General features: G+C 48.2%; 1 protein-coding gene and 1 long non-coding RNA gene across 7 annotated transcripts in view; one reads left to right on the top strand and one right to left on the bottom strand.

Moving 5' to 3' along the window:
* Positions 1–26986, top strand: part of VRK2 (VRK serine/threonine kinase 2) — a 711103-nt gene that overhangs the window by 132101 nt on the left and 552016 nt on the right. Inside the window, exon 1 of one of the 6 annotated variants that reach the window (XM_069608047.1) lies at positions 14742–14860. The exons of the other annotated variants lie outside the window; for them this stretch is intronic. Within the exon in view, the coding sequence (XP_069464148.1) occupies positions 14789–14860 (72 nt within the window). The 5' untranslated portion in view covers positions 14742–14788. Of the gene's footprint in view, positions 1–14741; positions 14861–26986 lie in introns of those variants that run through there. 6 annotated transcript variants of the gene reach the window in all.
* Positions 1–26986, bottom strand: part of LOC138467794 (uncharacterized) — a 328988-nt gene that overhangs the window by 125731 nt on the left and 176271 nt on the right. The window lies entirely within an intron of this gene.

Below are 26986 nucleotides of genomic sequence, written 5' to 3'. Positions count from 1 at the left end.
GGCTATGGAATCTAGTTTCCACTTCCTTTTGGTCCGACCAATTTGCCATTGGCGAGGGATAATTGAGTCTTGGTGAGTGTGTGCAGGCAGATAACTGAGGGGCTGAGTGACTTCTTATGCCTGATTAGTAGCCTGCAAAATTACATTTTTGTTTTTTACCCCTCTGTTGGTGATGACTGGAGTGCTGTGGTTGAAATGAATTATTTTTCTGAGGGAGAGGAGTTGATGGAGAGAGCTGAAGAATTGAGAGTAGGGGATAGAAATATGGGATTACTGTGTGCTCTGTTCTTATTTCACTGTTGCCAAAATCTGCAAAGAGACACTGTGGGAATAGTATTGACTAGTTGGGGCTTTTTTAAAATCATGAACAGCACTACTTTTCCTCTCTTTAACATATACATCTATATCATAAAACACGCATTTTGCAAAACCAAGACAGCTACAAAGAAAGCCAAAAAACACATCCTGAGGTACAACCCTGCAAAGACCCTAACTGACACTTGGTCTATTGTTTTCCTGAAAGGAAGTTGAGCTACCATCCTGTTCATTGCGCATCACCCCACCTCATGAATCACTCTGCTGCAGTCAAAACCCATTGGAAGCATTCAGATCACAAATGCGAGGCATGATGAAAACTGGAGAGTGCTAGAAAGTGAAAATGTGAGAACGATATGATTTACCCAAAATGTGCTCAACAGGTTTTGGGTTGTTAAAAAAAAAAACTGCCATTTGAACAAGAGGAAACTGGTCTCTTGGATTAAGGGTTGAGAGGGAAGAGATTTTTGAACAGTAACGTTTTAAGTTGATTTCTGAACCGAAATTGGCTTTCTTAAAATCTGAGGTCCAGTGGTAGGCATTCTTCCTTCATCTATCAAGCTTCTTTTTTTGCTTTTTTAAGTACTCCAGTTTTCCTTCTGGACTGCTCTGTTTCTCCTTTAGAATCCTGTCAGTCTCATCATCCTCCTTCAGGCTGTCAGTTTATCAGGCCTTGTCAGAATGCCTGGTCCCTACAGGACCTTGAATGCAGGCCTTTTCACGCATTCCAACAGGTCTCTTCCCAATCCTAGCTTTCAGGACATCAGCCAGGTATCATCCCGACTGTATGATTCAGCTTCACAAGGGTTCTCTTCCCAGACCAATGGTTCTCAATAGGCCCCATTCCTGGACCTTGGGTACAGAACATACAAAGAGTCTATTTTAGCCCGTTAGCCCGGGGTACTAATAGTGGCACTGCCCAACCGAAGAAAAAAAAATGACAAAAGAAAATGGCTACCACGGATTGGGGAGCAAAGTCCATTCTCCCTTTCCGTGGCTGCCATACTACACATAGTCCCTTCTCGCTTTCCATCGTGGCCATTAAAGATATTGTAACAACAGTAAGCTAAAGAAATGACTGCCATGGACCGCGAGAAGGGACTATAGTCCCTTCTCTCATTCTATGGTGGTGTGTCATAGTTAGGGAGCGGATTTGCCAGGGACAGAAGTGTTCTCTGCGCATCTGCTCCCAAAAAGGACCAAAAACGAGAAGGTAAGTAGGGCACGAGGGGGAAGGAAATCTAAGGCAAAGGGGGGGGAAGGAGGAGGGGACACTTACCTTTTTCCCCAGTGGGGAAGATTGCGACCTCCTTCCCTGAGAAGGATCGGGCGGCGGGTTTACTGTCTTGTAGTTCCCCCTGTTCCGAGCCTCCTCATTGGCTAGGAGGCTGATTACCCCTCCCCCCCCCGGCCGGTACTAATTATCGATGTTAATTTTCTGGAGGTATGGCAGGTCTCCTCCTAGACCTTGGGTTTTAGTTTTTCTTAGTCCTCAGGAAGGATCACTTCATAGAACTTGAGTTTCAGGGTTTTATAGTCATTCCATCGACAGCCAAAGCATTTAATGCCATATCATCTAAAAAAAGCATCTAATGCATTTTGTTTTCATTTGTTTTTTTTAATGGGGCCCCCGTCCCCCCTTTGTTTTTAACCTTTAAACCCAATTTTTATTAAACTTAACCCTTTACCATGTAAAAAAATGCAGTAGATGCTTTTTTTTATAGATGCTTTTTTTAGATGGAATGGCTGTCAATGCTTTGGTTGTCAATGCAATGACCGGATACCATTTCAGGTTATAGCACAAGTCTCTTCCTAGTGCTTGGGTGTAGGCTGTTTCACAGGTTTCTTCTTCTTAGACCTTGGGTTTCACAGGTATCATCTGTGGCGGGTCAGAAGAAGAGCTCAGACTATTGGAGGACATTTTCAAAGATGGTTTTATTAAAGAATTAGGATAAGGCCTAACTTTCCCTATAGCTATGGAGTGCATCCTACCTATCAAAGTAACTAAGCTGCTTGTCAGTCGTCTGTGAATGTCCCAAAGAATATGTCCACAGTCCAAACTAACCCTAAACTGACCCTACCACTATTCTAACAACTAAAGGCAGGAGAATGACTCCCTTCTCCTGGTGTTTTGCTTCTCCTAAATCTCTTCTTCCGGATTCTTCTTAATATGTGATTTTTAAATAGTCTTTTGGAACTTCTTTAATCAGTTCCTATAACTGATTGCGTCACTCTCCCACCTAACGCCAGCCATTGCAATTTTATGCCCAGAAACGTTAGCTGCCATGCCAATGCCTCTAATCTTGTGTATGTCGGTAATTGCAATTCCTTGCCACATGTTAATACTTGCATACAAAATGACATGTCTGCCGACACTGGCTGTTGCAAAAATGCTATTGAAACTATACATGTTCCAGACCTAGTTATGTTGATTCCCACACTGCCAATATGCATCTGTATGCTTGTATGTACTGCCAGCCATCTGTTAATTATAAAACTACAGTCAATATTTAGCGCCTCGCTCCTATTGCCCCCTGTACCTCACCTTCATAGTCGAGCCCCAGCTGCTGCACATCTGCTAGCACTAAATGCTCAGTAAATGGAAGCAACCCATACAACTGTGTGCAAAGATGAACTACTTGATAAATGTTAATATTCCCATCTGTACCATCTCGCACATTGCACCTTTGAATGCCAGTACTCTCCAAAATGGTCCTGTTGATGTTGACTGTTGCAACGTCACATCCAACCCCAGTATGGTCACCCCTTGCTTTGTCTCTGATCACTGGAACACCTCCGCCTCTCAAAATGCCCTGTCAAATATGAAGTCCTCCCCAGCCTCTCTCCAAGGTAACCTTCATACCAGCAGATGAGGGTACCCCCCTGCCACCACTGGCCTGTCTATTCAGAAAGAGCTTGTCCCTATCCCCCTAGCTAAGGAGCCCTACCTGAACTGTGCCCTGATCAATTCTCGATTCGTACCAGCACATGCCCTCAAGATCAATTACCTCCTCACCTCCAACAACCTAGATGCCTTGGCCATCTCTAAAATCTGTCTTCGTGAAGCATCAGGCCCTACCTTGTCCTTAGCCATCCCCACTGGCTATTCAATCTACCAGAATGAAAGGCTTGCTTCCAGAGGAGACTGGGTCGCCCTTGTGGCTTTAAACTCTCTTCCCATTAGACAGGTCAACACCTCCTTTGAAGAAAATGTAGACATTCTCTCCATTAAGCTGTCCCCTACTGTTATGCTCGCTCTTGGAGATTTACGGAAATCACAATGGACTCACCTCTGTTCCATCGTAGACTACATCAGAAGACAGTGGGGAGCCTTCCACACCACTATCTGGGCTCTGAAAGATGGTAACGGAGTGCGGGGGAAGGCCTGGGAAACCCTCCTGGGGAATAAAATCCAATAGATTCTGGATAAGGATTGCAGGCTGTAAGATGAACTTCTAAATAAAGCACAAGATAGATTAGTTCTGCAAACAATACACTGGGATTGAATGAGCAGTTTAACATCTTGGGAAGGATATCACTTTCAAGTATACGAGCCAGAGTCTCAGTAGAGCAAAGGAGAATCGGATTAGTAAACGAGGGAGTGAGTCTCCAAATCGGCAATACGCGTGGCTTAGCAATGCAAGTATAATGAAGAGACAATTGGATTAAAGGAAATGAGGCAGAGAGAACACCAGCAAGGCGATGAGAGAGGTTGCGGTGCGCCTTTCGTAGAGCGAGTGGAAATGCTCCTGTCAAGGCATAGGCTTATGGAATATGAGAGCAGCAAACAGTAATGGTATCTATGATACTGCGAGCCGCGCAGAGATTTCCTCGTGGCGTGAGGCACAGTGAGCAATGTCTCTGTTTCCAAGAATAACGTCCCAGTACAATGGGGAATGTGTTGCGTATATAAGGTCTAGCGGGGGTGGTGCACAGGTTGCGCAGACGAAGCAAGGCTCCAGGAATCTAGACGTCCCTTTGCGGCAGCAATGCAGAAAGGCAGAGGAATAATGGGAAATGAGAGGGGTAAACAAGCAAGACGGGAAGTAAGAAAGGGAAGGAAATAAGAAGGAAGCTAGGAAGGAAGATTTTGCAGTAAGTATACTTATGAAGACACTGGATCAAGGTAGAAGCAACGCATGAGACTGAATGTCCTGTTCTGTCCAATAGATTTGACTGAGAATGTGAGCCAGCACTTTTGCGGGCAGCCATTTTGAAAACAACTAGACTGACGGGCCAGTTCATTCTCTGGAGCATTTGTCCGCCATGTTGGAAGAATAGTTAAGGGCTCTGATTCCCATATATTTCCATTTGCGCCATATGGAACATAAAGGGACACGATTTGTGACACCTACACCTACCTGTATCATCACTATACACATACACCTACTGCCCTCCTGGCCCCATACTCCATTTCAAAGAGAACCTCCTCCACATCCTGGGAGATAATATCAAAGCCTCCTCCAAAATCATCCTCATTGGAGACTGCAACTTGGGCTTCAATGATGCCTCCTCACTCGCTAATGCCCCCGAAACCCTAGGCTTTAGGCACTGCATCAACAACCGTACCCACTCAAAGGGCCACACTTTAGATTGGATCGCTGAACTCAACTACCAGTTCTCAATTTTAGCCAACACCCTGTGTCTGTGGTCTGATCACCACATCATCGACTACTCCATCCCTCACCAGAGCAAACCTAAGCTTATTGCCCTCCCACTACCACCTGCACTCTCACGCAGCTCATGTAAACTTACAAAACAACATATCCTGCCTTGGCTGGACACAGCCAGCTTTAAGCCTCCATTCTCTAACAACAACAGCATACTAGCTGACATTTATGCCTCAACCTTGTCGTTGGCAGTCAACACCATTGCTACCTTAGTTCCTCGCAAAGCCAAGCACGTCAGACACTTAAACTCATGGTTCAACCCGACCTCCTAGAACTGCATAACAAGAAACGGACAGAATCAACATGGCAACAAAAAAAAATAACATTATAAGAAGGGAATACACCATGACATCCAAGATTCATAAGCTAGCGATTATCTCAGCAAAATCCTCCTCCTTCAACTTCAGTATTTCCAATGCCAAATCAGACACCAGAGAGATCTTACCATCTGAACTCGAGACCCCTACACCCTCTTACCCCCACCTTCACTAAAGATCACTGGTGCACAAATATCCAAAATGCAATGCTCAACCAAAACGACATGCTGAACAAAAAAATCCTTAGTAAGCAAGGCTACCACCACATGCCACCTCTTCTGTCAGATACTATCACCACTTCAGACTGGCCAAACCTCCTGACCCCCAGTTTCACTTTAAACTGATCACAGAGTCTGAAGTCCTATCAAAAGCCTTAAACATTCTAGGTGCAAAGGAGATGTATGTCCTACCTCTCTCATCAAGGACTGCTCGGGAGCTTTAGCACCGCTCATCACCACCTTCATAAACACCTCCATCTCTACAAGCACAGTGCCCGTTAACCTAAAGGAAGCCGGGGTACTTCCCCTTCTAAGAAACCTCCCTAGACACGACTATTCCCACCAACTATAGTCCCATTATAACAGTCACGTTCTTACTGAAAATACTAGATCGGGCGGCCTATCTCCAAGTCTAGTACTTCCTAGAAGCCAAACACATGTTCGGAATGCAGCAGTCCGCCTTCCGCCCAGGCCACGGCACAGTATCAGCCTTGCTGGACTTTTAAAAAAAAAAAAAACAGCTGGACGAGATCAAGGATAAGGGAAAGCCAGCACTTCTCCTCCTCTTGGATCTGGCTGCAGCATTCGACTTGGTTGCTCACATAAGCCTATGCCACCATCTCATTACCTCGGCCAACTTCTCCCCTAAGGCTACCTCCTTCCTTGAAGGAAGAGTCATGAGAGTTTTCGCCGAGAACGCCAGTGCCTCGCCATACCCTATCCCATGTGGCGTACCTCAAGGCTCTTGCATATCCCCCACGTTATACAACATCTTCACCAGGCCCCTTTGTGACATCTTGGACTCCATTGGCATAGCCTACACTGGCAACACCCAAATCCTCCTCCCGCACACAGGAACCTACATGGTAGACTCTTAACACCGTCAATTGATATTGATATTTTATTTGTATCGCGCTCGTACACAAGTGTTTCAGAGCACGACAAGGCAAGGGAGGGGAACACTCTAGGAGTGGCAGAGTGTGGCTGGTAAGCCGGCCCTAATGGGAGTGCCCACGATCTCTGCTATATAAGCTGCCCCGATCCTCAAGACAGACGCTTCACGTTATTCTGCACTTGCAGGCAGCGTAACGCTCACCGTCGCCGAGGTCAAACTTACCTTTGAAAATCCTGCTTCCTGGACATCCTGCTTCATGCCAGCATACTTACCAACTGGGGGAAGCTGTTCTTACCTGAACATCTCTTCGGCGAACCAAGTATTCATCTTTACACTTTCCGGAACGCCAAAATCTTCATCTTGGCACCACAGCACGACACGCTCCATCGTCGACAGCAGCGCCTGCAAGGAAAAACAGAAGACAAGGTTAGACATCGAAAAAACAGTCAGCTTAAGGTTGCGCTTCGCCATACTTCGCGCTTTTCCTTAAACCATCACTTACCTGCTGTTGAACATTGCAGTAGCATCCATCTTCCATCTGGCTGCGTCTTGCGTCTCACAGCTGCATCAAGGCCGCATTTCCATCCAAGGGAAGAAAACAGATGAGAGACATTATTGCGGGCATAAATAGGAGCAACATATAAAGACATTAAACAGAACGAACAGCATCACAAGAGCTCAAGAAAGACTTACCAATCATAAGTAGAAGCATAGTCGCAGCTGGACTGGACTGATCCTTATCAGGGATCAGTGAAGTAACTAGATCCCATTCGATGCACCCCTGCCAGAAGTAGCAGGACAGAGAGCTTATCTTCCATAATTCACAGGTGAGCTTTATGGGCCGGCGTATGCTCACAGAAACCGTACTTTGGGGTGAAGGGTTCGAGAGGTACAACAGTCACAGATTGGCGCACTCACACACTCTTATCTCCACGCAGAAGCCATATCGCCACGTACCACCGCTCGTCAGCTTTTCTACTGAGGGAGAGGCCTGCAGGGGGTGATTCAAGTTCAGGGAGGGCTGCAACAATGCCCCCACCCCTCCGCAGAGACCAGGTGAGCATAACAGAACGCAAAGCCTTTAATACTCTCTGACTGGCTGTTATGGAAACTTCAGAAACAGATCAGTTAGCCCTCTTACTAGGGGAATTACGGGCTGAAGTACATGCTTCAAGACAGGAAACCAATGCATTATGGAGGGATCTTATTGCAACTCGAGAAAGGACTGACGAATTGGCAAGACAAATGCTACAAGCACAAGCAGGACAGGTTCCACTGCCTGGAGTGACGCATTCTTCTCATTCTTCCACACCACAACAATCAACACCGGTTCAGGTGGTTCTTCCAGGAGCAGTGCCTCTAGCCCCTCCCGAATGCTTCATCGGCGACCCAAACAAGTTCGCTGTATTTATGAACCAATGTCGCCTTAATTTCTTGTGCAGACCAGGAGCCTTTCCTAATGACTAAGGTAAAGTGGCGTTTGTACTCTCGTATTTAGGAGGTAGTGCGGCAGACTGGTCTATACCTTTGGTAAATCAAGATGACCCTTTACTCCGTAACTTTTGGAATTTCCAACATGAGATGGAGAAATTGTTTGCCCGTCATACTCGAGGACAAGCTCTGGACAACGAGTTGTTGTCACTCAGACAAGGGAGTCAAGATCCATTAACCTATATTGCAACCTTCAATCGTCTCAAATCCCAGACCAACTGGCCAGAAGAGAAGAGGACTACACTCTTTTACCAAGGGTTATGTGGATAACTTAAGGATGTTTTGGTGCAAGTGGTGAATCCCCCTGAGAGGTGTGTTGGCTCTCTATACCTGATGGTGCAACTCGATCATAGGTTGCAGAATCGGAAAATGGATCGAGCTAGATTAGAGGGATGATCAGTTTACCTACGACCTCGTGAGAATCAGACTAAACAACATGAACAGTCTGAGCCAATGCAAATTGGTGGATTACAAAGTCCCCTTACCAAAGCAGAAAGGGAAAAAAGACGACAACAACAGCTTTGCATATATTGTGGACAAGCAGGTCACCACCCAAGAAAACGGTTGGGGCAACAGAAAAAACTGATGAATAAGAAGAACAGAACTCGGGAAACGCCAATGCCCGGCAAATGTAGGGGTCTGCTTTTCGAGTATGAAAAAGGAATCCGTACAGACCTCACATCTAGTCTTTCCAGTGCTTTTGGTGAATCACCAGCAACCATCAAAAATACATGCCTTGATGGCACATATTGATTGTGGAGCTGTGGGTAACTACATTGACCAAGATTTGGCTCTTCGAATAGGCCTTCTTCTCCGACAGAAGCAGAAATCGGAAAACGTCACTGCTGTGGATGGTGCTCAGCTATCATCCGGCCCGGTGACGCAATACACCGAGAAAGTCAAGCTTCTGTGTCAGGACGGGCATCAAGAGGACATTACTTTCGATCTCATCGGTGCTCCTCAGTTCCAGATGATATTGGGAATGCCCTGGCTGGAGACCCACAATCCAAGGATCGACTGGCGAAAATGAGTTCTGACATTTCCTCATGATTGTGCCGACACATGTTACAAAAAAGATGACACCAATCTGAAACCGAAGAAAGGAATCGTGTTGGGCCTCATCAGCTCCTTACCGCTTGAATACCAAGATTACCAGGATGTCTTCAATAAAGAGCAAGCCAACGTTCTGCCCCCGCACAGACCCTACGATTGTCAAATAGGTCTTGTACCTGGAGCCCAGATCCCTTGCAGCCGAATTTACGCTCTGACAGACCAGGAAAATCAGCATCTTAAAATTTACCTGGCAAGCGGTTTCATTTGCCCGCCCAAGTCACCTGCCTCCTCGCCCTTATTCTTCATGCCTAAAAAGGAGGGGGACTTAAGAACTTGCATCGACTATAGAGCCGTCAATCAGATCACAGTAAAAAATTGATATCCTTTACCACTTATACCAGAGCTCCTAGACCAAGTGAAACATGCTCAAATCTACACAAAGCTGGATTTAAGAGGAGCATACCATCTTGTAAGAGTAAAAGAGGGAGATGAGTGGAAAACGGCCTTCTGCACGAAGTACGGCCTCTTTGAATACCAGGTCATGCCCTTCGGGCTATGCAATGCCCCCACAGCGTTCAATTCTTTATGAATGATGTACTCCTTGAACTACTGGATGTTTGCGCTCTTGTTTACATTGACGACATTCTTATCTACTCAAATTCCATGCAAGAACATGTAGGCCATGTCCGGGCAGTTTTAGAGAAGCTTTGACAACACCAATTGTATGCCAAGTTGGAAAAAATGTTTTTTCCATTTAACCAAGGTTGAGTTTCTCAGTTTCATGCTCACACCACAAGGCGTAGATATGGATACATGAAAGGTGGATGCAATCCTCCAATGGCCCTCACCAACATCCACGAAGGAGAGCAAAACGTGCTCGGATTTGCCAACTTTTACCGTATGTTTATACCTGGGTTTTTACAAATTGTACATCCAATTACCTCCTTGTTAAAGAAAAATCAAAAGTTCCATTGGTTGACAGAAGCTGAAGAAGCCTTCCAGAAGTTGAAACTAGCATTCACTACAGCACCAGTCCTTCGACACCCACGACCAGACCTACCTTACATTGTTCAGACAGATGCCTCAAAAATAGCCATGGGAGCAGTATTGTCACAACGAGACCCTGAAACAGGACCACTACACCCCGTTGCATTCTGGTCCTGCAAACTTTCAGCCCCCGAGTTGAACTTCGCAATCACAGATAAGGAATTACTAGCGATTAAAGTAGCCTTCAAGGCCTGGAGACATTACCTTCTTGGGGCGAGACATACGGTCACTGTCAGAACGGACCACCGTAACTTGCAATACTTGAAAACCGCCAAAGCACAATCCTCGCGTCAACTTCGTTGGGCATTCTTTTTCGCAGAATACAGTTTTATTATCACTTATAGACCTGGAGTACGCAATGGGAAAGCAGACATCACGCATGAGTGAAGAAAAAGAGGCTTTCACAGCATCTGACCCGTGGCCATAATTCCTGAGGAAAGGATTCAAACCAGAATAGCTGCCATCACGCCACGTGTGTGGATGACCAAAGAACCAGTTTGCAATCCCCGATGGATCAATCAACACAACAGGAATGGCTGTTAAAAGGTGACCAGTACACCATCAAAGACAATCTAACGTATTTCCAAGGACGATTATATGTCCAAGACCAAGAACTGCAAAAGCAAATCATCACAAATTACCACGATTCATTACTGGAAGGACACCTAAGAATAGCCAAAACTCAAGCTAAGGTAAAACAAAACTACTGGTGGTCAACATGGCGAAAAGATATTGCCCAATTTATTGAAACCTATGGTTTCTGTGCACAACACAAGTCTCAGAAACAGAACCCTGCTGGCTTACTACATCCCCTAACAGTACCGCCAGCACCTTGACATACCCTGGCGATGGACTTCATCATGGATCTTCCACAGTGCAATGGATACAGCACCATATTAGTCGTTGTGGATTTATTCTCCAAAATGGCCCATTTCATCCCTCTGAAGGGACTCCCAACTGCGTCAACTCTCGCTTCTATGTTCCTAGAGCAAATTGTTCGATTGCATGGATTTCCATCAATATTAGTATCTGATCGCGGAATACAATTTGTTTCTGCCTTTTGGAGAAAGTGTTGTACGATTGCCAAAATCGATCTCTGTTTGTCCACAAGCCATCACCCTCAAACTGATGGGCAAACTGAACGAACCAACCAAACTTTAGAGCACTATCTCAGGTGAACGTTGCAACAGTCCGAGGATTCTTGGAAAAATATACTCTGGATAGCTGAGTTTGCATACAACAATTCAGTTCAAACAAGCACAGGGCAAACTCCATTCTACACTGTGCACGGAAGACATCCGAGGACATCAGTATTTGCTCCACTCGATCCCCTGGAAATGTCAGCCATAAAATACGTGCATAAAACCATCACTCAGGCTCTTAAGGAGGCGACAGAGCATCTGACCAAGGCTAAGGAAAGACAAAAACTGTTTGCTGATCGACATCGGAAGGAAGCTTCCGCCTACCAGATTGGAGAAAAGGTGTGGTTAGCATCCAAATATATTCCCCTGAAGGGGCCAAGAGCTTTCCGCCCAAGATACCTGGGCCCCTATACTATAAAGTCCATAATCAATCCTGTCGCCATGAAATTGGAGTTACCATCTTACATAAAAATTCACCCCGTATTTCAGGTCTCTCTCCTCAAACCAATGAAGACCAATACACAGCTTAGTTCTCCGCCAGAGCCCGAAGTAATAGATGGAGAACCAGAATATGAAGTCAAATCCATCCTGGACTCCAAGGTGGTTCGATCAAAATTGTATTACCTAATTGACTGGAAAGTTAACCGACCTCAAGACCGAACTTGGGAACCCAGTGAACATGTCCATGCTCTGCGTTTAATCAGTTCCATCGCAATAATCCCACCAAACCAGGACTGGGAGGAGAACCACCCTTGACAGGGGCCTAGAGGGGGAGTGCTGTCATGGTCATGAAGTTGGGCGCAGGCATGCAGGTTTGCATGCACAGGAGACCTGGGTGGACACTGTCCTAGCGCCTTTGGAACCAGGCTCATGAACAAAAGCAAACAAGAACATCCATTTAACACCAAAAAGCTTTTATTATGGACATAGCACTTCAGATGCATTAACCCTGAACATTCCATCCATTAAGCAGGATGCATTAACCTTGAACATTCCATCCATTAAGCAGCCCCAAGTGTATTCTTGGGTGTGGCTGCTAATGGATTGCCTTCGCACATGCTCACTCTCTAGGAGTGGCAGGGTGTGGCAGGTAAACCGCCCTAATGGGCGTGCCCACGATCTCAGCTATATAAGCTGCCCCGATCCTCAAGACAGACATTTTGCGTTATTGTACACTTGCAAGCAGCGTAACGCTCACTGTCGCCTGAGGTCAGACTTACCTTTGGAGATCCTGCTTCCTGGACAACCTGCTTCCTGCCAGCATACTTACCAACTGGGGGAAGCTGTTCTTAGCTCTACATCTCTTTGACGAACCAAGTATTCATCTTTACACTTTCTGGAACGCCAAAATCTTCATCTTGGCACCGCAGCAGCTTTTCCTTATACCATCACTTACCTGCTGTCGAACATTGCGGTAGTATCCATCTTCCATCCGGTTGCGTCAGACATCTCACAGCTGCATTGAGGCCGCATTTCCATCTAAGGGAAGAAAACAGAAGAGAGACATTATTGCGGGCATAAATAGGAGCAACATATAAAGACAAACAGAACTAACAGCATCACAAGAGCTCAAGAAAGACTTACCAATCATAAGGAGAAGCATAGTCGCAGCTGGTCTGAAATAATCCTTATCAGGGATCATTGAAGGAACTAGATCCCATTCGTCACGTCCCTGCCAGAAGTGGCAGGACAGAGAGCTTATCTTCCATAATTCACAGGTGAGCTTTATGGGCCGGCGTATGCTCACAGAAACCGTACTTTGGGGTGAAGGGTTCGAGAGGTACAGCAATCACAGATTGGCACACTCACACACTCTTATCTCCACACAGGCGCAGTATCACCACGTACCACCGCTCACAGCTTTTCTACTCAGGGAGAGGCCTGAAGGGGGTGATTCAACACCTAGAGAGAACCAGGGCTCGGGAGACCGTGAGCTTCTGGAAGAAGGAGATGAAAGGCAGAGTATCTCGGAGGAGGTGCAGTAGGAAGTTTGACTTTTTAGAGACATCAGAGATGTGGGCAGAGAAGGAAGGCGTTGAATCAAAGATGACCCTGAGGTTCTTAGCCTCGCAGGTGGGGGTCGGAGGAGGGCCAAGGGAGGCTGGCCAGAGAGTGAGGGAAAAGGAGGGTGAAAGTGTGCCGATAAGGAGGATCTCCATCTTTCTGGCATTCAGGCCGAGATCGTTGGCGGCACACCAATCCTGAATGGCAGATAGGTAATCAGAGATGAGAAAAGGAGAGGAGGTGACCGAGGGAAGCCTGAAAATGAGTTGTGTCATCAGCATAGCACTGGAAATTGGAGCAGAAAATGCCAATGCGGTGGGCAAGAGTTGCCAGGTATTGGTTGAAGAGCCAGGGCGAGAGGTTAGACCGCTGGGGAACACTGTAGGTAGAAAGGAAGATCGATGAAAGGAAAGACCCAAGGTGGACCTGGGAAGGTCGATCGGAGAGGAAAGAGGTCAGCCAGGCCACAGCCTGATCGGTGATACCCAGGTTGTTACGGAGACGTTTGAGCAGGATGGTATGGTTGACGGTGTTGAAGGCAGAAGAGAGATTGAGTAGAATGAGGACAGAGGGAATGTTAGAGTCAAGGTTGGAGAGCAAATCTTCACAGATGTTCAGGAGAGTAGTTTCCATGCAAATGACACTTACTCCATGGTTCAGACATGGATGGCGACAAGACAGAAATCCTGCTGGTTGAACCCGCAGCAGTGCTAAAAACCCTCAATGAACAGTACTCCGCCCTCCATATTGACAACATCCTGATCCCCGTCTCGTCATCAGTAAAGAGCCTAGGAGTCTACCTCGACACCACTGTCTCCATGACTAGCCAAGTTAGTGCTATCGCCTCCTCAGCAGCTTATACTACCAAACTACTAAATGCCTCTAGACCGTCCCTATACACAGATGGCTGCTTAACTATCACCCGAGCAGTCATCGGCTCGAGACTAGAATACTATAACGTCCTCTTTGCAGGCACCTCAGCCAGAAACCTACAGAAAGTACAAGTCATACAAAATAATGCCCTTTGAGCAGCTCTTAACGTTCCAAAAAAGAACACATCACTGCAGCCAGAAGAGCAGCACACTTGCTGCCTATTGCTTCATTTCTCCATTTCAGCTCTACCTTGCCTGCGCTTGCAGGTGCTCTTCTTCCTTCTTCACTGTGACCATGAGGTGGCATCTTTAAACGGACCTCCCAGCATCGCCAGGTAAGTTCAGTGTGCTCTGCTGTTGTACATTGTGCAATTTTTCATGCGCACTGACGACGACTCCACACGTGGCCCTAATTTGTTAATCTCAGCTTTTTCCATCAATTTGTGTGCAACCAACATCATTTTGGAGTCGGTGCTGCAGTCAGATTACCCTTATTTCTGTTTATTACAGGGCCTTTTTCTCTCTTAAATATGTCCGACACCATTGCAGTGCTTCCAGTCAACGGAGTGCCTCTTCTACTATCATCTGTGGCTGCTGGGTGATTGGCTAGAGGATGCAGATCAGCCAATCAGTGAGCCGGAAGGCGAGAGCTGGCCCACCTATCTAGGCCTTCTCTTAAGGCCGTCTTCTAAGGCCCCTGTCAGGCCCTGTCCTGCGCTGGAACAAGCCCCCCGACCCGGTGCCTCTAGCCAATCTCTTCCAAAATGAAAACACAAGGACTGAGACCACTGCACGCCTTTCCCAACGACCAAAATCTTGACTCTGAATTTGCTCGGGTAAGCAACTTGCTTTGCATTGGCCTTGACCATACCCCCAGCCCCTTTGACATTTTTAATGCTTCTGGTTGCTTCCTGCTCCACTCCCACCTGCTGTACTATAACCTCCATTCACTGCATCATTTGTAATACACATGTTATGCCACCTACTAATGCTCTCTGGTGTTTGGTACTGTTATTTTAAGGCCCTGCTTCAAAAATCTAAAGTTCTGGGGCGTGGCCTGGAGCGCCATCGATGTGGCAGCTCCTCTGATGGCCTCCGCGTGAAGCCCTTAGCTCACACTAATTAAGTGTTGTTCCCGCTGTCCTGCAAATGAAAAATAAATGGCCACCTGGGGTGGTAAAATTAGCCTATAATGCCTGGCGGAGCCCTTGAACGGAGCTGGTGAAATCTGCAACGGCAGCGCCCAAAGCTTCCAAGATGGCAACCGGACCGAGGAAGCTCTGCCGCGGCATCTTAGCAGAGCGTTTTAGCGGACATCTACTGTAGCGACTCACGAAGGGAAAGAGCTGCCAGCTGAGCGTTCCCCATTCCGCCAACCCTCATAGTGGACAACTCTTCATGCCTGCTGACAAACCGCACTGGTGGCAAGAATAGCACCCTCTGTACCGGCCCACGGGACTCCAGCTCCAGGTGGGGTAGCGGTCCAGCTCTGACTGTGGTCCTCGTCGGAGAGGACTCAATGTTCTGCGGAGTGGTGGCAGGGGGGCGGTGTGCAGGTTGCCAGCCTCTGTTAGCGGACAGACACCTCATTCAACACATAAGACTCAGGTCTCCCCATTGAGTCCCCCGCTCAGCCTGCCCAGAACCATAATCACCTTGACGGGAAAAGTACCCACGCATTCCAATCGTGGAAAAGAATTGCAGCATAGCCTGCCACTGAATACAGCCACCTGACACACTATGCTCCACTGGAGGGCGATGGTTTTCTGTCAGCAGTCCCTTGCGAAAGACAGCCTCTTGCTCCGTAGCCTGGCTCCACGCTCTCCTACCCTCCAAGATCAACCCAGGCTTTACGAGAAGGATGACCATCACGAAGGATCAACACCATCACACCCCGGAGCCGCTGGGGCCCCCGGCATATCTGCATTCCCCCGGACTGGCCCTGTGACCCCCGGATCCACATCTACTACCTGGCGCACCCAAGCCCACGGCTCTACCCCTACCTGAAAGCCACACTTGTTGATATTCGAGGTAACCTTGCCCCCCCATCCAGAGGAAAATAGCTGACTCACCCTTCCTGAAGCACCTGCTTGTATGCCCCTTTATTTTGGCCTCGCACCTGGGAGCCCAGCACCAAGGAAGCCTGCAGGAGATGAGAAACCTGACCCCTACTTCGTTGACGACATCTGCCAAACCCTGCTTCCCCAGCGGGACCTGATGGGCTTAAACCCTCTCCCACTACGAGAGTCTCCCATTCACTTGAAGGCCAGCGCAACGAGGCTCCTCTGAGTGCCCCTACCACTCACTCAAGTACTTGACCCGCTCACACATTTCGCCGCTCAAGGATCAAGTTTGCGCTCGTGCAGCGCCATCATCCATATTGTGCCATATCAAACCCGGTGGCCCTCTTCCCACCAGCACAAGCAACTACAGTTACGGGATTCCCGCCTGCCCCCCTCCTCAGCTTCCCCCCTACCGGAAATCACAAGGGAGACCCTCAACAGAATATTGAGGCAATGACCAGGCACCTCAAACCCACCAAGAACTCCGACATCGCCACCATGTTGCTCTCGGCGGATGAAGGGAGAAAAGCTGAGCCCCGGAAACTCACGCCCCAATAAACCCCGGAAGACAAGGCAACGCTTGATCCAGACGCTTCTAGATAGGAGCGAGATACTCAAATTCAAACATGAGGATCTCGAAAATATGGCCTGTCGAAACCAATCTGTGGATACATGGGGTTCCCTCCTCGGTTCTGGATAAAGACCTGGCTGAATATGCGAGTGACTTCTTCCAATCTCTGCTACCACATCTGGACAAATCACAACTTATGCTGGATGGTATCAGGTAATATTATCCCCACCAAAAATATCGCCATATATATGGTCGTTTGGAACGGCCATAGGTGATATTTTGGGGGGGGATCATTTTTGAGGTTTTTGGGAACGGGGATTGCGCTCGTTTAAAAATAATGCAGGGTGTGCCCCGCAGGTTCCATGCCTTAATATCACTGCCAAAATATGGCGATATTTTTGTATGCCAATATCTTTGCGGGAATATTAACACATGCAACCTTCTGGACCGCACCCACAGGCTGCACCCTCGACAAGGAGTGGAGTCAGACTCTCCCCACAACGTGATAACAAGGGTACACTTTTACACCACCAAAGAAGCCATTTCAGCAATAGGGCGATCTTGGGATGAGCTGACATTCCAAGGCTCCCCGCTCCAGATCTACCAGGATATCTCCCTCTTGACATTACAGAAGATAAGGGCCCTCTGGCCTCTCATGCTTTTCCTTCAAGACCACCAAGTCCGTTACCGATGGCTGTTCCCATCGGCCTTGCAATTTTCTTATAACGGAACCTTATGCAGGATTAGCCACCTTGAAGATGCTGCAGCCCCTGTGGGAGCAAAAGACCCCTCAAGGGATCACACTGGCTGTGAAACAGACAACTCTCTCGCTAACCCGATGCAATCATCTTGGTCAAAAGTATGTCTCTAACAAATGCAACAGCTCCGGAACAAGGAAATATCCATTGCTGAGGGCTTCAGACGGCCCATGCCCAACTCCTAGGTGGTTGTCACCAATGCCCCCTTGGAGTGGATTTCAGACCTCGTTAACTGTCTTAGCCCGGTTGGCTGAGCGGACAAGGTTGACCCCGTTGGCCATGGGGTATGCCCATCCAAAAGAAGCAGCTTCCCGAACTGTTATTGGTTCAACCTCCAGTTGCAGGTCGATGTTAAAACCCCAGCCACAAGGTGACCTCATGCTAACCAAATCCACAGGAGATGATTGACTCACGCTTGTTTCGGTCCCATCTCCCGACCCCCAGAGGCCTCGTGATCACCTCCTCCTCATCTGGTACTGAAGTTTGTCTTGCTCAATATTAGGGGCCTGAACTCCCCCGCCAAGCGCAAATCCGCTTTGCAAAGACTACATGACGGGGACAATCCATTGGCCTTCTTACAGGAGACGCATCTTCTTCCGGCGGATTTCGCACGTCTGCGTAACAGGCACTTCCCGCTCCAAGTCTTGGCATCCAGCAGCACCAAAAAAAGGGGGCACAGTGATACTCTAAGGGGCTGAATCCACAGGTTCTTGAAACCCGACGATGCCCTGAAGGCCGTTACGTGGCAGTAAAACGCCTCCTGCTGGCTCTGCTGTATTCACGCATCTCAGTGTATGCACCGAAAGACGGACAAGGCGCATTCTATGAGACACTGGGCAACACTCTCCTCCCATTCACTGAAGGCCAAATCATTATTGGGGGAGACTTCAATGGGGTCCCCGATCCTGCAAGGGACAGATCACACCCCCCGACCCCTGAAGATTTCAAACTCGCCGTCGGACTCCTTCGTCTCCTCCGTACTCTAGATGTAGTTGACACATGTAGAGTGCTTCATCCCGCCGAGAAGGATTTCTCCTTTTAGTCCCATGTGAATGGGACTTTCTCCCGGATCAACCTTTTATTGGCCTCCCCTCAGATCTTGGCCTACGTCGATGAGGTAACCATCTGATCAAGGATCCTATCCGACCACGCTCCAATAACTTTGGCCCTCTGGGCTCATGACACAGGTCCTATCATGCAACACCAATGGAATCTGTATAATCCTATTCTCAATTAAATGCCCCTGAGAGAGGCAATCGTCAAAGTAATCAAAAACGTTTTCAAGGAAAACCCGAATGTAGATACCTCACCAGCCAACACCTGGGATGCTATGAAGGCAGTAGTGGAGGGGAATTAATAGCGCATGGGGTGGTATTTCAGAGACGCAAAAGACAAGCTCCACTAATCCTCGAGGAGGAGGTCCAAAAAGCTGAGGCAAATCATAAACGCAAAGGCTGGTCCCCAAAATCCCAACGGGTCTTACAAGCTGCCTGGAAAAAACTGAAAGCCCATTACGTGGAGAACATACAGCAAAATCCAAGCAAAGCTACTACGCCAGGAACAACAAGGCGAACAAATTGCTGGTGGAGAAGTTGGCCAAGATAAAGAGGAGAAACACAATAATAGGACTTCGCGACAGACAAGGCAAGGTCCAATACGCGGAACAGGAAAAGCTTCAGCTGGCGGCAACCCACATGTCCGACATAATGACGGCATTACCGCGAGACCAGGAGGAACAGTTGGAGTACCTGCGGGAAGCTGCGCTTCCGCAGCTTGAAGACTCCGACCGTGAGAGCCTCCAGGCCCCGATCTCAGGTCAGGAGATTGATGCTGCTATGAAATCCCTTAAGCCTAGAGCCCCGGGCCCTGACGGATTCTCTGCCAGATTTTTATAAAATCTTTCACCCCCAACTGATTCTTCCTTTGGTCACTCTTTTTAACTCATTTGGTGAATCAGGCTCGGTCACCCCTTCCATGCAGGAATCCATTACTATTCTTCTACTTAAACCGAGCAAAGACCCCAGGACAATAGCTCTTACAGACCCATCTCCCTTTTAAACATAGGCGCTAATTTTACTCCAAAATTTTGGGGCACCGTCTGGCGAGCGTCCTGCCCGACATAATCGACCCGGACCAGACTGGCTTCATTAAAAATAGATCAACAGGGGACAACATCCGCAGAGTCCTAAACCTAATCGATATTGCGACCCAAGACTCTCAGAAGCTAGCACTCTTAGCCCTGGACGCAACCAAAGCGTTTGATGAAGTTGATTGAGCCTTTATGCGCCTCACCCTGGAATCATTTCGCTTCAGGCCGACCTTTCAAAATCTGGTGCTAGCCAACTATCAAGCTACAAAGACCCTTTTTAGGGTCAATGGCTCCCTATCTTACCCTATCCCATTGACTTGTGGAACAAGATGGGGTGCCTCCTATTCCCACTACTGTTTGCCTTGGTTATGGGGCCCTTTGCCCAAAGAATTCGGAGGGACCCAGAGATCAAGGGCCTCCAGGTCAGCCCCTCTCAGCATAAAATAGCTCTTTACGCTGACGACATGCTGCTTGCATCATGGATATTAGCTTCTCGTTAAGGCCCGCCCTCGCTGAAATCAATAGATTTGGGAAGGTAGCGGGCTTCTCCATTAACTTTGGCAAATCCATTGCTCTGGGGATAGGTTTAGAGCTGGGAGAATGGGAATCCTTTGAAACCCTCTGTCCGGTCCAATGGAACCAAAAAGTTATCCCTTACTTGGGAGTCCAAATTCCCGCTAGCCCGGGAGAGGTATATCGGGCAAATTTCCCCTCACTCTTTAAGGACCTGGACCTATGGCTGTCATAAGAAATCTCACTTATCAGGCGCATCACCGCCTGTAAAATTAACCTACTCCCGAGGTTCCTGTATGCCTGCTCTTCCTTACCCACCACAATCCCTTTGCCCCCGCTCCTCCACTTGCAGAGGAAAACATTCCAGTTCATTTGGAAGCATAGAAGGGCGAGGATCTCCCAGCATATAATGATGGGCAGAGCTAAAATAGGCAGGCTGGGAGACCCTGACCTGCGCAAATACCCGGTGGCAGCACAACTGGCGCAACTGTGGGAATGGCTTGTATCCTCTGAGCACCCAAGGTGGGTGGAGGCAGAACAATCCCGCCTATTGCTTCCCCTGCGCTTCCTCTCGCACATCTCACCCCCATTGCACCGACGCTGGCAGAGGTTGCTATCCTCTACTAAACACACCTTTAGCTCATAGGACTGGGTTCTTAGGTATAGGGGCATCCTGAGGGGGCTGAGCCCCTCCTCCCCAATTTTCCATAACCCGGCTTTCTCCCCAGGGCTCCACCCGCTGAACTTTATGAACTGGATTGCTGGGGGCCTGGAAACCTTGCGACAACATTTTGAGGGCAACCGGCCTCGCACATTTGAGCAGCGTAAAACGGCCTTCCGGCTAACCCAGGCAGACTTGTTCCCCTACATTCAACTGCGTCACTGGTGCTCTTACCCCTTAACCCATCAGGCTGCGATACGCACCCCCAACGCCCTTGAGCTCACCTTAAAAGACCTCCTGCCGCATGTGAAATCTTACACCCTCTACAAACCCCTGCAGGAAGACATTCTTTCCACAAGGGCCTCATATATGCTGCAATGGGAGGCTGACCTGGGACACCCCCTGGAAGACCAGACGTGGGTGGACATTTCAGCGCGGACACACTCCTCATCTTTCTTCATCACCAACAGAGAATGCTCCCATATGGTACACCTACACTGGTACTACCCCCCCCCCCTCTGGCTTCACCGCATCAACCGGGCCCAAGACCCCTGCAGCTGGCGTCAATGTGGATAGCCAGGGCCATACTTCCACATGTGGTGGTCATGCTCAACTGTGAGAACCTTCTGGACACAATACATCGCCACCATAAAGGACAATACCCATGTGGCGCTTCCATTCGAATCGAAACCCATCCTACTGGGGGGCCCAGTCCCAGGAGTATACTAGAGATCCAGTAATCGAGCTAAGCTACTGACCCGATTTCTCTTGGCCGGGAAAATCACAGTGGCCTGCACTTGGAAGATGGGTGTGAAGTAGGGGCTCAGGCATGTGGAACTTATGCCTGATCTTGGCGGACCTCTGCGTGAGGGGTTACAAGGTGTTCTTTGTTTGCTTGTAAACTGTCATCTGTGTGCTGCTTTAAAATAAATATATATAAAATAAAATAAAAAAATAAAATTCCATTTTGATTCTCAGGTGTGCTTTTCTAACTGTGCATCCTCCCTTGTGTACTGCTTTTTAGTTCTCTGGCAAATTCAAATTTAGGTTTACTTTTCCAACTGTGCATCCTCCATTTTGTACTGCTTTTTAGTGCTTTTTGACAAATTCGACTTTAGGTTTGCTTTTCCAATTTATTAATGATCTTTGAACCTGGGCATTCCAGTTTGCCATTGCTATTGTTTGCTTGGCCGCCTTGTGAGTTTCTACTGTTGCATAGTGTCTCTATCCCTCTCCCCTTCTAATCTCCTATTCCCCCCTCTGCTCTCACATTGCTCTGTGTCTCCCCAATCTTTTCAAATTGCTTCTACATCACCTAGCCTCCTTCTCTCACAAAGTCTGGAAGGAAGACATTTAAAAAGGCACTAATCCTGGTCTGGCCATTGCAGATGCCTACAACAATGTAGGCCCTCCCTCTCCGAATCGGCAGACCTGTCCTCCCCTCTTCTTGCCTTCTCCCCCAAACGTAACTTCCTTGAAGACTTTAACATTCATCTCAACTCCCCTGATGGTGCTATTGCACCCTTTTGTGACCTGTGCAACTTTCTTTCCCTCACTATCCTTCCCTCTGGCCCAACCCATTCTGCCGGACACACCTTGGATGCTCTCATCTCATCAGACATCCCCCTCTCCAACCCTCTTACTACCCCTCTCTCCTGGTCTGATCACTCTCTCTGCTCTTCCCACCTTGACCCCCCCTGTCCCTTGACAATGCCTACACCCGCACTGCCAGTCTCCTCTGTCATTCGACCAATTAGGCGTGTGTCAGTTGCTGCATTTGCCTCTTCTTTCACCCCTCCCCGTCTTTTTTGAAACTCCTTCTGACTCTGTTCTTTCTAACCTCCATCCCGCCATCTCCAACATCCTGGACATCCTTGCCCCTGTCAGGCAGATCTTCATGAAGCCTGCCTCCAAATGCATCTCTTGGTATGATTCCGACCTGGCAGCTTTGAAATGCAAGTGCAAGGCAGCAGAGCGGAAGTGGCAGGCATCTAGCTCATCCTCTGACAAACTGGCCTTCCGCCTACTCCAAAGGCAATCGTCTCAACATCTGCTCCGAAAAAGGGCTCATGTCCAAGCCTGCATCTCCAGTGCTTCCAATAACACGGCTGAACTTTTTAAAATCTGCAAGGAACTTGCAAATCCTACTGCAGTCTCCTCCCCCCTCCTCCCTCTCAGGTCCTCTGCACTGCACTGGCCTCCCACTTCTCTTCCAAAACTCTGGATATCCTGTCCGCTGTGATCTCTGCTCCAATTTTAATCCCCCATTCTCTTGCCTCCCTTGGCCTACCTCTGCTCCCATATTCTCCTCCTTCTCCTCTATTGCACCAGACGAGATTTCTAGAGTTGTCTGCTGTATGAAAGTCTCCTCTAAACAGGTGCTCCCCTACTCCTCCAGAACCATCAAGGACAACCTCACCTTTCTTGCCCCAGCCTTGGCTAACCTCTGCAACCATTCCTTCACCACTGGCTCCTTCCTGCAACCCCTTAAGCACTCTCTTGTGCACCCTCTCCTAAAAAACGCCATCTGCAGACCCTTCCTGCCCGGCTAACTAGCGCCCTATCTCTATCCCTTTTGTTGGAAAACTCATGTAGAAGCTGATCATGCCACAACTGACCCTCCACACCGAATTGGCTGGCTGCCTCCATGACCACCAGTCTGGTTTCAGGGCATCCAGAGGCATGGAAACTGCTCTCCTGAACACTCATGAAGACCTGCTCTCTAACCTGGACTCTACACACCCTCTGTTCTGATCCTCCTCGATCTGTCTTCTGCCTTTGACACAGTCAACCGCTCCATCCTCATAAACCGTCTCCATGATACCCTAGACATTACAGACCGGCCACTGGCGTGGTTGACCTCCTTCCTTTCAAACAGACCCTCTCAAGTGCAAATCGGTCCTTTTTTCTCCTCCACCTCATTCTCTACCTGTGGCGTTCCTCCGGGCTCTATCCTATCGCCATGGCTCTTCAACATCTACTTGGCCCCTCTGGCACACTTGATCTTCACCTTCTCCCCTCATTTCCAGTGTTTAGCAGACAATACACAATTCTCCTTCAAGCTGCCATCCTCTACCTCCTCCTCTCTCATACTTGACTGCCTGACTGCTATTCAGGCATGGTGCTCGGCCAATGATATCTACCTTAATGCCAGTAAGACTGGGATCCTTCTTATTGAGATGCCTGCCCTAACTTCCCCCACCCCGCCTTCTTGGGTCCCCTCCCTTCACCCGCTTGTGAGGCAAAACACCTTAATGGGTCACCTTTGACTCCTCTCTTTCTCTCCACACATCACGGACCTCGCCAAGAAGCCCAACTTCCAGCTCCACCTCCTCAGGGGCATTCTTTCTTTCCTCACCTTGCCCCAGAAGCTCAACGTCTCCAGATCCCTGGTTCTTTCTAGGCTGAACTACTGCAACAGGATCTTCCTCAATCTGCCTCTTTCCTCCCTTCGCCCCTTTCAACTAATTCAGAATAAGAATGCAAGACTTATCCTTGGCCTCCCTCAAGCCCAGCAACCGCATCTCTCCAGCCCTAAAATCTCTCTGCTGACTCCTGTTGACCATAAGGATCACATTCAAGACCCTTTGCATCATCCACAAGGCTGTCTGGAGCCTGGGACCTCTCTACATCCAGATTTCCCTCCCTAAATACCTCCCTGCAAGAGTCCTTTGGTCCCCTCGCTCCAACTCTCTGTAGGTCAAATGATTTTCCAAACAGGAGGTTAGATCCCTTTCCTCGGCTGGTTCCACCCTCTGGAACGGCCTCTCTGCCCCCCCTCAGACTTGAGCCGGATCTTAAGTTCTCAAGTCTTTCCTTTTCTCCTCTACCTTCCCTCTCCCGTCCAAACATTCCCTCTGCCGCTGCGACGGGGGCCTGTGCCCTTCAGAATTATACAGGGGCCAGACCACCCCTATATCAGTTCCACCAGCATCTCTTGCCAGTACTGCCTTTTGGCTCCCTTCCCCAGACTAGCCCAACCTGGTCCACCCTGCCCTCCGCACTTACCCTTGCTTGCCCCTCCCTTTTCCCCCTAGCACTTTCCATGTTGGTCCCCCAGCACTTGCCCTCCCCCTCCCTACGGCCCCTCACTTGTGCACTTCTCCCTCTTCCCCCCACTCCGCACTTACCACCTTGTTCTTCAACTTGCACGGTCAGATTTCCACAAGGCCAATATAACCTTTTTTTGTTGTTCTTCCTATGTTCCCCTCCCCCAATCTGTCTTATTGCACCTGGAAACACTTGTGTATAGGCACCATACAAATGTCCAATAAATATCCGAGAACGCATCATATTTAAAACCATGCCCATCACCCATAAGTACCTTTCAAATACACCCCCCTCTACCTCTCCCAGAAAATCCCCAAAGCCCAATCCACCAGACCCACCAGGACAGCCTGTGCCCACCATTTGCTCTTAACTAAAGGCAGCCGAGCTAAAGCGGGTGGCTCAAGCTTCCCTTTAAATCACAGTCAAACAGTTTAATTCTCTCCCTTGCACCCTAAGAGCGGAACAGTAATACTGGCTATTGTGAGAAACCTGAAGGTGTCTCACCCGCTAGTCCCCGGGGATCTGTCATCCAGGTGGCCAGGACACAGCCATCGCTTTTGGATCCAATTCCTGGGGATGGACCAGTGTGGGAGAATCACCTGGGTGATGGGCCTTTGTGGAGTGGGAGTGGGACACCGGATGGTGAGACGCGGTATCCCCTTTCCCTGTAACACCTTTACCCCATCCTACCAAGTAGGATACTTAGGAACTCAGCCCCCCTACCCCTTTTCCAACACGAACACTTTCTCGCGGACAGCCCGCTATAAGAGAAAACGGACTAACACCCAAACCGTATACCTGACATGTCCCAATACAATGGTCAGGCAATTACGGACCATTACACACACCGGACTTCCATTACACTTCCCCACATGGATAAAAGGCGGAGAACGAGAGCATACTCTGAGCACAGCAAAACACACGAGGAAGCAACAGTTCCAAGATGGCAGTTTAATACAAGGTGAAAGACGGTAAAGCTGAAAGGGATCCCAAGGATGGAAGTGCCCTTGCCCTCTTCCACGAGAAATCTGTTACTTTAAGGAACCTTTGAGAGTGGAAAACGCAAGACCAGGAAACCAGGCTAAAGAATCCTGCATTGTGTGTTGGTGGTTCCCGGGGCTCTCCCGCGCTGATATTCAATGCGAGGAGAATCGCTTGCCACCATGATACTGTCCTTGGCTCCTACAACAAAGCAGCGCCAGCACAGCCTGTGAGTCGTTGAGACTGATACCAGACCAGTCTCTGTTGAAGCTAAGGTTGCAAGCTGCAACATTGTATAGTGAACGCTGATGAGAGCAGTGTATGAAGCGTATGTGATAATCAACACGAGCAAAATTTCATCAAGGTTTCCAGAGCATTCTCCTGTGCTTGGGCGTTTCTTCTTCCATTTGTCTCTTCCAGTCTGCTCATGACTTGTATTAAGGAAGCTACTGAGATCCCTTCTGCATCTCTCTTGGATCCTCAAACTGATGGGTTTCACATCGGCTTTATAGTTCTCCAAGACGGGCTGTCCTTTTTCTCGGTTCTCCCATATGTTGGGCACTCTAGTATTTAAAACCCCAGATTGAATTTGTTATTTTTCATATTCTAACCATCCCCTTGTATTTGTTTACTGTTTTCACGACTTTGTGTTTGGCTACCTGGTGATTATGCCACATTGCCCTCAATTGACTTTGTTAAATTCTAGTGCAGCATTTGGTGCATCTTAGTCGCTCTTGCCTCAGAGCATGTAGTTTTGCACTCAGGTTGTCTTGCTGAGTGTGTCTGTTGCAGCTTTCAAATCCATGCTCTCTCTACACAGATAACATTTCAAGATCTGTGCTGAAAGTTCAGCCGATGTCACATATCCACTGACTGGTTCTTGACTCTGCCACACCTCTGCAGCTACATTGTGTAAGACTGTGAGATTGCAGTCCAGAATATGGTCAAAGGTCTCTCTTTGTCTCTGTTCCTTCATGACCATCTCCTCCTGAGGATAATTTCACCCTGTTTATTTTGGCCCAGTTCTCAGATCTGATCTTTCCTGTGAAGTGTTAAATGCATTCTTTTTTTAATTTTATTTTTGAACCTTTAATTAATAACATTACATTATGGTGCATTACATCTCAAATAAAGAATGAGAAAGCAAAGAAAATGAAAAAAGGATACAAAACCTTCTCAGATAGACTGCTTCGTACAGCATCACGATTGACAATATAGGCTCAACTGGGTTTTTATTCATTTGCTTTTGGATAGATCCAACACATCAAACCAATAG

This window comes from Ambystoma mexicanum, chromosome 4q (genome assembly GCF_040938575.1).
Source record: "Ambystoma mexicanum isolate Mex_15411 chromosome 4q, UKY_AmexF1_1, whole genome shotgun sequence".
NCBI lineage: Eukaryota > Metazoa > Chordata > Amphibia > Caudata > Ambystomatidae > Ambystoma > Ambystoma mexicanum.
The sequence above is the reverse complement of the archived record's forward strand: the minus strand, read 5'-3'. Positions and strand labels throughout refer to the sequence as shown.